Genomic DNA, 13,363 nt, shown 5'->3' with positions numbered 1-13,363 from the left:
CCCCCTACAGTCTGTCTGTCACTGGTGTAAAAACTCACCGTGGTGCTGTGAAGTAATGCAGGTTTTTCCTCTAACAGACAGTAGGGGGCGATGGAGACAGCTGCTAATGCACTCTGCACTAAGTTTCCGTGTTAGTGCGACGTTTGCCTGCAGGGGCGCTGTGGAGCCAGTTTGAAAAAGACAACAGAAGATGAATTTCAGGACAAGTTTCACATGTTTTTGTAAAAGTAACCGAAAAAATCACCAAACAAAATGATGTTTTTCCAATAAATTAAGTTTATTTGTGGACGGTTGGTTTGGTGTAGTTTGACAGATCCATGCAGTCGAGCTCTTTTATGTCTAATAATAAAGATATTTCACATCACAGGCCACAAACGTAAAGAAACACACAGACCAAGCATCCCATCATCGTCTGCTTTTACACTTTTACATATTTACACAAAGTCAACGTCAAACTCGCGCCGCGTCTTTGTATTTTTATCCTCGCCAAACTCAAGAAGCCGTGGGTTTTTTTTCATGAACAAAAAGTAAACGACAGAAGAGCAAGGCACACAATTATAAATATCGTAAAGATTTCAAACCCTAACTTTGTTCTACACACACACACACACACACACACGCGCGCGCGCGCAGACGCGTCTCAACGCCGACGCGTCTCAACGCCGACCTCTAACCCTCAGTGTCGACAAAAGAAGAAGAAAGTAACGGTAAAGTCTTTTTTTATGTAACAACAACAACAACAACACGCGTCCTCGCCGACAGTCGTCAGCGTTCACTAACTTTGGTCGTGTTGCATAGATGAAATCATAACTCTACAGTTTCATTGAGTAAAGAAGAGGAGATGCGACGTCTCGCACGTCGATCATCTTTTACCATCACGATTTAAACGACAGCAAACCAGACTCTTTGAATCGTTTTCCGTTCATCGAGGTTTGTCCGTGTTTGTTTCTGCGCAGTTTTATCCGACATTTCAGCCGTTTTTCTTCCATTTTAAGTTTCGTGCTGTGTTTCAACGCGATTTCTCCCCACGCGGAGTCCGGTCGCAAGTACCACGTCGGTGCGGATTCACATTTGACGCGTAGCTCTGCGCCAATCGCGATTGGAGCTCTGGCCTCAAGTGGGCGTATTTTAAACAGATCGCCATCAGCGGCAGAGCGCTGGTACGACCTTCAGCTCCGTGTCCCTCCTGACGTGGACACCTCATGGTCCGCAGATTCAGAGCAGAGTGAGCGGTCATTTCTTTTCACCATCAACCAAAACTGTTGTAGAAACGTCTGCAGAGAAGAAACCGCCGCTACGACATCGCGATTTTTCGCAAAAGTCGAATGATCTATTCTAACCCATGGGCCAGATGCGATTTGTGCGATGTTGATGTGCGTCTCGGCCCGGCCGTCGAGAGTCTCGTACCTGTGCGTTGACTCTGAATGTAAACGTGTTGCGCGTACTTTACTTAAATTCATATTTTGTTTTTTTTTTGAGAGGAGAATTTTCACAGACGTGAACAAAATGGCCGATCTCATGACACGTAACCTCACGTGACCTTGCGTCGCGTCCGGCGTGAACACAGTGTTCGAATCAGCTGAGAACATTTCAGATTGTTATCGCTATCGTTAGCTAAAGGAACTTGCGATTAATCTTTCACGTAAAACCTGAATAAAAGAAAAATCTTTATTAATTAACAGAAACTAAATAAAGCGACAAATAGGAAGTTCTTTTAATTGTGGTAATGTTTTAGTTTTACGTTTTATTTATGATGAGTTGAAAATGATGCTTTTACTTTTTTATCACTTGTATTTTATTTATTTTTTAATCTGAGGAGGAAAAATTCCCATAATCCAACGTTGTTAAAGCTAATCCGTTCTCTTTACCAAAAAAAAGGACATTTTCTAGAAGAGGTGAAAGTTCGTAGGTTGTGTTTTCTTGCGTCAATCGTGTGACTTTGGTCACAGGAACGTTTGCACTTACTCGTCACATGCGACAAATCCGCGTCTACGTTTGCTTTGTTTGGTTCGTCAAAGGTCAGGGGTTAGCGATCTCCATTATTTACTTGATTTTATTTTTGCTCAGTCTCATTTAACAAATAAAATGTGAAAATGCAAACTTAGACGACAGGAGTTTTAAAATTCGGTTTTTTTAACAGATATGAGCGGAGAATCTTCACAGATGTGAACAAAATGGCCGATCACGTCAGGTCACATGACCACATGTGACCTGACGTGATCTCATGTGACCTCAGGTGATCTCACGTGATCTCTCGTCTGACGTGGAAACAAACAGAGATGCGTCGTAGAAAACGCAGCAAAGAATTCCTGTGTATTTACAGGAAGTGACATCATCATCGTCGTGGTCACACTCACACTTGTGTCTCTTGCGGACGCCACGTGGACATCAAACATGTTAGTGTGGACGACGAGGACATAAATGTGTGTGTGGTTCAACAGGTTAAAAAGTAAAGTTCAGTCAGTGTGTGTGTGCTGCTCTGTTCCACTTTGATTTCTAATAATCCAGCAGATAATCTCAGTTAAATGACGTCTTTGTGTTGCTAACACTTAAACCTTTACTTTTTCTTCAAATCACAATCATCATCTTTTCTGTTCAACGTCACAACGTGGAGGAGATCCAGAAGCAGAAGAGGAAGAGGAAGAGCAGGAGGAGGAAGAGGAGGAGGAGGAGGAGAGATGAAACCCACAGGACAGATCAGATCAGCAGAGAGCTCCCCCTACAGGTGGATCCTGGAGGCTCCTGCTCCGAGGACAGGGAGTCTCTGAGAGGACGGACAAAGAAAAAGAGAGAGACATGAGAATTAACACACACACACACACACACACACACACACACTCCCACACACGCACGCACACATACCCACACACGCACGCACACACACACACACACAGTGGCCGGACATAAATGACCAGATGCTAACTACGTGACGTTTCTTCAGTTTATCGTTAACAAACCTGCGATGTTTTCAGCTGCGTGATGAACTGACTGAAAACACAAGATACTTTAACAGTGTCGACAGCCGGGGTGGGAATCACCAGAGACACACTATTATCACGATATTTAAGTCACGATATTTCAGTCAGGATATTTAAGTCACGATATTTCAGTCAGGATATTTAAGTCACGATATTTCAGTCACGATATTTCTGTCACAATATTTCAGTCACAATATTTAAGTCACCAGCCGGGGTGGGAATCACCAGAGACACACTATTATCACGATATTTAAGTCACGATATTTCAGTCAGGATATTTAAGTCACGATATTTCAGTCAGGATATTTAAGTCACGATATTTCAGTCACGATATTTCTGTCACAATATTTCAGTCACAATATTTAAGTCACCAGCCGGGGTGGGAATCACCAGAGACACACTATTATCACGATATTTAAGTCACGATATTTCAGTCAGGATATTTAAGTCACGATATTTCAGTCAGGATATTTAAGTCACGATATTTCAGTCACGATATTTCTGTCACAATATTTCAGTCACAATATTTAAGTCACCAGCCGGGGTGGGAATCACCAGAGACACACTATTATCACGATATTTAAGTCACGATATTTCAGTCAGGATATTTAAGTCACGATATTTCAGTCACGATATTTCAGTCACAATATTTAAGTCACCAGCCGGGGTGGGAATCACCAGAGACACACTATTATCACGATATTTAAGTCACGATATTTCAGTCAGGATATTTAAGTCACAATATTTCAGTCAGGATATTTCAGTCAGGATATTTCAGTCACGATATTTAAGTCACGATATTTCAGTCACAATATTTAAGTCACGATATTTCAGTCAGGATATTTCAGTCACGATATTTAAGTCACGATATTTCAGTCACGATACAATATTATCACGATATCTAATATTATACCTGATACTTGGTGTCTCAAAAGTGATACCAACAAGCTTCTGTCACTTTATCACACACGACTTCTTATCAAGATTATCGGTCATAATGAAACAGTAAAGGGGGCGGAGCCATTGACAAATCTGACACGCTGTAGTAGTAGGTGGCAGCGGTGAGTTACTGTGACACAAATATGTTGTTTCTTTATTTTAACGTTAATGTCAATATTTTCAACCTTATTTGTTTCGGGTTATTTTACTTTTTTTGTTTTAACCATTTTATTTTGTTTCTTGTTGACTTTGATTCGTCGACTTGAACATTCGACTGCAGCTGAATCTGTCGTCACACACACACACACAGACACACACACACGCACACACAGACACACACACACACACACAGACAGACACACAGACGCACACACACAGACCTTCTGCTGTCTGGGTCACAGAGCACATCATGAGCCGCATTTACGATTGCTTTAATTGCACCTGTGTGTGTGTGTGTGTGTGTGAGTGTGTGTGTGTGAACAGGTGGGCTAGACTGGGGCACGCCATGGGGGTCAGGACCAGCTGTACACATCACTGATATGATGTGTGTGTGTGTGTGTGTGTGCGTCTTTTGTCATAGGTTTACATGTGTAGTGTGTGTGTGTGTCTCTCTGTGTGTGTACTGAGCTTGATTTTGTACCTTGATGTGTGTATGTGTTTGCACGTGAGTGTGTATGCAGGTTTGTCCTCTGTGTGTGTGTGTGTGTGTGTGTGTGTGTGTGTGTGAACATCATGTCTGTCTAACCTGCAGCTGTTGGGTTGTCAGAGCGTCTACCTGGACTTTTATGCCCTGCCCTCAGGGGTGTGTCTATGTGTCTATGTGTCTATGTGTCTCTGTGTGTGTGTGTGTTTCTGTTTGTGTGTCTGTGTGTGTGTGTGTGTGTTTGTGTGTGTGTATGTAGTACGAGGGCAATAGGTTTTGCTGAGCCCTGGAGGCGCCCACAGGGCTGCCACACACACACACACACACACACACACACACACACACACACACACTCTTTGTTTGAGTTTACAAAGTAAATTAAAAATAGAAAACGTTGTAAATGATGTGTTTTTTTCATACAGTGATTCAGGTGAGACGAAGCGAGTCATGTGACGTGTTTACGACAGAGACGACAAGAACCCGGATGATTTCACTGGATCTAAGGTTTTAAATCACAGTGAATCAGAATGAAAACACGTGTATAACATTAAGGTTTTAAAGGTTTCTTATACGTGTGTGAGGCACAGCTGCAGGACCTCCGAGCTCCACCAGGGGGTAGCGGCCTACACTGTGGGAGACACTGCTTCAGAATGTTTTTTCACTTACTCTAAGCGGTGCCGGCCTGGAGGGGGTGTGTCTCGCTGAGGTCTGGCCCCGCCCCTGTGCTGCTCTGGTGACATGATTGACAGCTGACGGAGAGCTCACCTGAGAGACAGAGAAGGAAAATCATGTATTAGTATCACACTTCAAGCTTCTGCTAATAAAGTAACAAAAACATGAAACAAACACAGAGAGAGAGAGAGAAAGAAAAGCAGCTTCATTTGTTTTTGTTTAAACAGTAGAAGACGGAGACGTGATGGACGACGAGGAACAGAGGAAGACAAACGAGAGACGGAGGACAAGAATAAATAACAGTTTCCTAATCCACTCTTTCTTTATTTCTTCTTCTTCGTCTTTGAGCCAAAACTGACGTAAAGTTGGAAATTAGAATAACGAGCATCAGACTGAGAAGAATTTAACACACACACACACACACACACACACACACACTGGCGCCTCACAGCAAGAGGGTTATGGGTTTGAATCCTGTGTGATGTTTGTTTTATTAACATTCACTGAGTGAAACACATCAAAACGTCTTTAACGGAGTTTACAGTCGATAAACAGCAGCAGAGAGAGGGAGGGAGAGAGAGTGATTTACATGAGGAAACAGAAAGAGGAGGAAAAAGAGCACAAACAGGATAATTCAGCGATGAAATGAAGAGGAGGATCAGAGCAGGAAGAGAAAACTCTCAGCTGATGAATCTTAATAAAACCTGACTGATGGTAATTATGCTGCTGATGTTGTTCTGTGGACCTGAGAAAGTGAGAAGTCTGCAGAACTCTGCCATCCATTAACACACCTGAGGGAGGAGGACGAGGGGATGAGAGGAAGAAGAAGAAGAAGACAGAGAGGAAATGTGAAGAGAGAGGACAGAGAAGATGGGAGGAGGAGGAGAGGAGGAGAGGACTGGGTGCAGAGGGTTCATGTTCACTCACCTGCTTCACTGTCATCGTCTTCACTTCCCTCTGCGAGTTGCTCCGCCCTCTCCTCCCCTTCTCTTCCTGCGTCACCTGCTGAGCGTCCCCCTCTCCTCCTCCTCCTCCTCCTCTCCTCCTCTCCTCCGTATCTGTCTCTCTCATCGGCGAGCAGTTAATTTTGGGATTAATACGCGTGGCAGTCGGCTCTTTTGAGGGATTTGTAGCGGAGCCGCGGACACTTATCTCGGTCATTACGGCGTCCATATTGGATTCAAGCGTTTTAGTATCTGCCAAACACTGGTCTGCAGGGGAGTCTGCCGGGGAGACACGAGCCCGGGGATTAAGATAAGGAGGCCCCTCATTACTGACACTCGCTGCAGCTGCCACTTCTCCTCCAGCGACATCACACAGAAGGTGCAGGTCCTCACCTGCAGGAGGAGGAGGAGGAGGAGGCTTTCTGGACGTCTGCTGGGAGGAGGAGGAGGAGGAGGAGGAGGAAAACGAGCCGTGACAAGGATCCAGGAGAGGAGGCGAGGAGTTCTGCGTGGGACTGGACCCTTGGAAATACAGAAGCTCCTGGTCCAGCACAGACTCCTCTGAAGGAGACGCTCCTGGTTTGGAACGCGGCTCCTTCAGCAGGAGCGTCCGCTGTTTCCTGGTGAGCGCCATGCTGTAGCAGAGGGGCGGGCCCAGGTAGACTTCCTCCGTGCAGGCGGCGAACAGCGTCTCCTCGTCCCGGATGTCGGGGCTCGGGGGGAGCGACGGTGACGGGCTGGTCGATGCGCTGAAATCGAGGCGAGGGGAGGAGCGTTCAGAGGAGGAGGCGGCGACCTTCTGTCTGGTGCTGGTGAACATCTCGGAGGCGGGGCTGTGCAGGCCCTGCGTCGGCGACGCGTACGCGGGGATGCTGTACGGCGCCGGGGTGGAGCTCTTGTCCTCGGAGCACTGGCTGACCTCGCCACAGTCGCTGTCGTGGGACGAGAGGGACAGGTACGAGTAGAAGTCTCCTTTACGGAGGTGAAGAGGGCGGTGGGAGTGTTCCAACACCTGAGGGAGGAGGAGGAGGCAAATACAGGTGAACCAGTTTCCTCTCCACTTCCTCCACTAACACTACACTAGAACACACTAACACTACACTAGAACACACTAACACTACACTAGAACTACACTAGAACACACTAACACTACACTAGAACACACTAACACTACACTAGAACACACTAACACTACACTAGAACACACTAACACAACACTAGAACACACTAACACTACAACTACACTAGAACACACTAACACTACACTAGAACTACACTAGAACACACTAACACTACACTAGAACACACTAACACAACACTAGAACACACTAACACTACAACTACACTAGAACACACTAACACTACACTAGAACTACACTAGAACACACTAACACTACACTAGAACTACACTAGAACACACTAACACTACACTAGAACTACACTAGAACACACTAACACTACACTAGAACACACTAACACTACACTAGAACACACTAACACAACACTAGAACACACTAGCACTACAACTACACTAGAACACACTAACACTACACTAGAACACACTAACACTACACTAGAACACACTAACACAACACTAGAACACACTAACACTACAACTACACTAGAACACACTAACACTACACTAGAACTACACTAGAACACACTAACACTACACTAGAACTACACTAGAACACACTAACACTACACTAGAACACACTAACACTACACTAGAACACACTAACACTACAACTACACTAGAACACACTAACACTACACTAGAACTACATTAGAACACACTAACACTACACTAGAACACACTCAAACTACACTAGAACTACACTAACACTACAGTAGAACACACTAACACTACAGTAGAACACACTAACACTACACTAGAACACACTAACACTACACTAGAACACACTAACACTACACTAGAACACACTAACACTACACTAGAACTACACTAGAACACACTAACACTACACTAGAACACACTAACACTACACTAGAACTACACTAGAACACACTAACACTACACTAGAACACACTAACACTACACTAGAACACACTAACACAACACTAGAACACACTAACACTACAACTACACTAGAACACACTAACACTACACTAGAACTACACTAGAACACACTAACACTACACTAGAACACACTAACACTACACTAGAACACACTAACACTACACTAGAACACACTAACACTACAGTAGAACACACTCAAACTACACTAGAACTACACTAACACTACAGTAGAACACACTAACACTACAGTAGAACACACTAACACTACAGTAGAACACACTAACACTACACTAGAACACACTAACACAACACTAGAACACACTAACACTACAACTACACTAGAACACACTAACACAACACTAGAACACACTAACACTACAACTACACTAGAACACACTAACACTACACTAGAACTACATTAGAATACACTAACACTACACTAGAACACACTCAAACTACACTAGAACTACACTAACACTACATTAGAACACACTAACACTACACTAGAACACACTCAAACTACACTAGAACTACACTAACACTACACTAGAACACACTAACACTACAATAGAACACACTAACACTACAGTAGAACACACTAACACTACACTAGAACACACTAACACTACACTAGAACTACACTAGAACACACTAGAACTACCCTACAAAGCATTAATAAAGCCATCATCATCATCATCATTATTGTTGTGTTGTCTGCAGGTAAAAGCTCAGTGATCATATTTTGGTGTAATAATAATATCAGGAAAGTTTTCTGCCTGATTTCTTTTTCTCTCTCTGGAAACTGATGAGCTTTCAGACGACTTTACTCGCGGTGGATTCTGAAGAAATTAGTCATCACATCCACAAAGTTATGATCTGTGATGCGATTTATTGAATTACTGCCACTCGGTGAACAAATCAGTGGAGATAACTTTTGCTACTTTGAGTTTCAATTTCTCTCTAAACGAACGAAATGAAATAAAAATGTCAGTGAGGACTTTGAACGCCTCGTCTTCACAGACGCTCAACCATTACATCTGCTGCTGAGCGACCTCTGCAGCCATTTTACGTCCATTTAGGACAATAAAAAGTCACTAATAATTAAAAGTTCAGTGTCTCAGCTCATTTCATTTCATCAATTCTTTTTATGTTTAAATGAAGTTAAAGCTAAAAAAAAGGTGATTATTGACCAGGCGACATAAACGTTTTTTCTGTATCAAAACAAACACTTTTATTTTGAAATTCTGTGAAATATTGTAAATAAAATAAACGTCATATATAGCCCTAAATATGATTTGGCTCCTCTGGCTGATTTCGATGTTTGTGACTGTGTTGTGTGTGTATGTGAAATTCTACCTTGTCTCTGATGTGAGCGAGTGATGCCGGGCCGTGGTCCGGGTCGGAGCCGCCGCTCTCAGCCCGGTTTCTGTCTTCAGCCGGACTCTCTTTGCTCTTCAGCACCAGCGACGTCATGTCGATGATCTCCATCACAAAGTCGTGAACGCTCTCCTCTTTGCTCTCGTCTGTGCTGCGTGGATGATGGGAGGAGGAGGAGGAGTGGAGGTGGGCGGGGCAGGAGGCGTGACAGCCTCTCTGTTTCTTAGGACGCGGGGACGTTTCTTTGTCTCGGACCTCCCTCTTTGTCTCCTCCGTCACAAACGATGAGAACTTGAATTTCTCCTGAATGGTGATGGCCTTCCTCCCGCCGCCCTCCGACCTGCCGTTGTGCAAGGCATCGCGGGGTCTGCAGTCGTCGACGGGTGAGAGGGAGGGGGGTGAGGGGAGGGCGGAGCTGTGGCAGGGCAGCTCTCCCTGCAGCTGTCCCACCAAAGAAGAAGCACGTGTGGGTGGAAAAGGGAAGACCTCCCTGGTCGGGGAGGACGGAAGCTGCTTGGCCGAGTTTGGCTCTGGTTTCAAAGCCTCACCTCCTCTCACCTCCTGACCTGAATCTCCTCTCTTAGCAAACACGTACGATTCCCTCTGCGACTCTCCTTTCTTGGTGAACACGCTGGACTCTTCTCGGAGGAGCTCGTCGTCCTCGTCTTTCCCTCTCAGACAGATCTGGTCCACGTTCCCGTTCTCCACGTCGTCCACAAACTGGCTCATGTAGCGTCTGTTCCTCTTGTTCTCCTCCTCCTCTCCTTCACCTCCTCTCTTTGTTTTTTTGCTCTCCCTCTCTTTGGGGGAGCGGTTGAGGAAACAGTTGTGCTGCTTGTTCCCGGAGCAGCAGGTGAAGGTGGAGGTCAGGTGGGTTCCACACTGGAGCTCGTCGCGCAGACCCAACTCAGTTTTAGAGGAGGTGCGAGGAGTTCGGATCCAGCTCTTCAGCTCACTCCGAATGTCCTCCAGTCCCAGCACGTAGGAGCCCTCCATCTCGTCCTCATCGTCCTCGTCGCCCGAGGAGACGCCGCTCAGCCTCTCCTGGTCCTCGACGTCCTCTCCGTCCCGAATGCCGAGCTCCTCCTCAGTGAGCGTGAGCGTGGAGGACGACAGGAGGTCGCTGTCGTCCTCGTCTTCGTCCGTGCACGCCGACACGTTCACCACCATGCTCAGGCTCGCCGCGTCGGCTTCCTCCATCCCGTGACCTGCTTGGCTGTTTCCATGACAACGTTTCCCGTAACAGCCTGAGTTTGCGTTGGCCGGCGCGGCGGCGTCCAGGAGCTGACGACATCCGGCCAAATCCTCGGAGGCCAGAGACGAGTCCTCAGTGCTGCTCAGCTCCGTGAGCGACGCCGTCGCCGAGCTCTCGTTGATCAGCGATGGCGGGCCTCTCCGCGAACATCCTGAAATCCCGTAAAGCGGCGCGTGACGCCCGCCGAGCGACGTAGAGGCGGGGATTGGGCGGCCGTGCTGCGGCGAGCTGCTGCGAAGCGTCATGTCAGAAACGCTGCGGGTCATCAGTGGTGTCAGAGGACTCTGGATGTTCTCCAGACGTTTGAGAAGATCCAGAGTCCTGCGACTAAGTTCCCCGGACGACGCTTCACAGGGAACATTTTCTGCGATCTCCTCCTTCTTCGCCTGTTCAGCTCCGCCCTGCGCGGCGTCCAGCTCGGCAAGGCTGGATATGCTGCTGCGACACGGAGCCAGGCAGCTCTCCAGTGACGCGCTGCGCTGCAACACGACGTCTTTGGAGGGAAACAGCTCCACGCCGGGCGCCAGCAGAGACTCCAGAGACGAACTCTGCGACAAACCCGGAGTGGACGCTCGGCGGCTCGGAGCCGGAGTCTCCAGACTGTCCTGTCCTCCTGTGATGTCACCGCGAGACACAAACACCTCAGAGGAACCGACACAATCTCCTCCCACCTCAAAGTCAGAGTCAGAGTCGGCCGGCGTCAGGATGCCACGCCCGTCGATGAGTAGCTCCACGGCCTCTCCTCCTCCTCCTCTCCTGTGCCTCCTCCTCTTCTCCTCCTCTCTGTTCCTCCTGTTTTCGTCCCTCCTCCATCCTCTCTCCTTCTTGTCCTCCTCGCTCCTCACACAGTCCTCGTCCTTTTCCTTTCCGTGGAGTTCGGAGGTCGTCGCCGGCGTCTCCGTGTCGCTCACGATCCCGCTCTCGCACTCAGAGCGGCGGCTGGCCGCAGACTGGCCACTCCCCCTGCCGCCTCCCCTCTCGCTCTCTCCGCCCACATGTCCAAACGTCTCGTCTCCTCCTCGAGCGTTGGACGTCAAACCTCCCAGGAGGTCTGGGAGCGATTCGATGGAGGAGAAGGAGGAGTCTTTGCTCAGACTCTTCAGCAGGAGGCGCTGTTTCTGTTTTCCTGGTTTGGTTTTGTGCAGAGAAGAAGAAGAGAGAGGAAACTGCGGTTGATGGTACAACTCCACACGATGAAGGCTGTAAACCTGGTAGATGTGATTGTTGTTTGGGACAACAGTTTCTGTTGAAGACCCTCTTGGACTGGCACCACTGGTTCCACTCCGGTCCGGTTGGTTCTGGTTGGATGTGACGCTGACCGGAGGCAGACCTGGTTCTGTGGGGAGGTCAGGTTCTGGGACTTCTTGTGGCTCCGCCTCAGTGATAGTCATATCGGTTTCGTCCCATTCCCAGGAGTCGTCCAGCGCCGGTGCCACGGGACCGGCTGGGACTGGGCTGATGTGGTGGAGGTCCACGAGACCTGGTTCAAGAAAGTTCCCGGGAACCTGAAGGTGAAGAAGAAGGAGAATAAGGAGAAGAAGAAGAAGAAGAAGAAGAAGAAGAAGAAGGAGTATTTAAAAACAAGTGAGAGAGAGTAAAACAAACCTGTGATAACTCATCATCGTCATAATTATTTATTTTCAATGCAAACAAAGCAGATAAAAGATGAACATTTATCATCTTATTGTTGCTTTGTCTTCATGTTCATTATCATATTAGTTATTCGTCATATTTTGCTTTAAACACACGCGTCTTCTCTTCACCAGCGTGGATCGTTGTCGCTGTCGAGGTTTTTTGCTTTTTTGAAAATATTTTTATGAAATGTATTTCTCTTTGGGAGGAGTTAGAGAACAACTGTAGAATCAACTCTTTTGTCTGTACTTATTTTTATAATGTTTCTGCACCAAAGTCCAGAGAGGAAATCAGTGATTTTAACATCACACACACACACACACACACACACACACACACACTCACTGCTGCCTCCATCACTAAGTTCAAATGTCTGATTTTGTCACTTCGGCTTTTGAAAATCTTTGTTCGGGTTGACCTCAGTGACACAAAGTGACCACACGAGGCAGCAGAGGAGCAGCAGCTCCTGTGTCCCCGCAGCTAAAATCCCCAGTGTTTTTCTCTATGGGCTTTGGTGTGGGAGAGTGAGTGTTTCACAAACTTCAGTTTCTGTAGGAAGTTGCTCAGACGGACGTCAACATGCAGCGTAATGTGAACATCTTCAGAATCTTTATTCCTCAGAGTGACGTTAATAAAGAAAGGAAGTTTTTCTTTGTGCGACAAATGTCTTATTTGCTCGTAGGTTGTTATTTATCCCCGATGCAAAAAGACTCTGTTTGAGAGACACACACTGACAGAAACATGTTCTGTGATCATTTAAGGAAGAAAAAAGAGGAGTGGAATCACCCCCTCCCTCCCTCCCTCCCTCCCTCCCTCCCAAAGCAATTGCTCATAAATCTCAACACAAATTATTCCGCTCTGGAACAAAGCGATGAATAATTC

At 46.6% G+C, this 13,363-nt stretch overlaps 1 protein-coding gene across 3 annotated transcripts in view; it reads right to left on the bottom strand.

Annotated features, from left to right (window-relative positions):
* Positions 1–256: 256 nt before the first annotated feature.
* The window catches only part of akap6 (A kinase (PRKA) anchor protein 6), a 136,914-nt gene continuing 123,807 nt past the window's right edge, over positions 257–13,363 (bottom strand). For all 3 annotated transcript variants that reach the window (XM_058614780.1, XM_058614778.1, XM_058614779.1), the window contains 4 exons: positions 9,574–12,354; positions 6,160–7,188; positions 5,227–5,325; positions 257–2,764 (listed from right to left, as the gene is read on the bottom strand). In XM_058614780.1, the coding sequence (XP_058470763.1) occupies positions 2,720–2,764; positions 5,227–5,325; positions 6,160–7,188; positions 9,574–12,354 (3,954 nt within the window). In that variant the 3' untranslated portion in view covers positions 257–2,719. The remainder of the gene's footprint in view (positions 2,765–5,226; positions 5,326–6,159; positions 7,189–9,573; positions 12,355–13,363) is intronic.

The sequence above is a fragment of the Solea solea genome, chromosome 18 (assembly GCF_958295425.1).
Source record: "Solea solea chromosome 18, fSolSol10.1, whole genome shotgun sequence".
NCBI classification, from domain to species: Eukaryota; Metazoa; Chordata; class Actinopteri; order Pleuronectiformes; family Soleidae; genus Solea; species Solea solea.
Note: the sequence above shows the minus strand (reverse complement) of the source record. Positions and strands in the feature narration are given on the sequence as shown.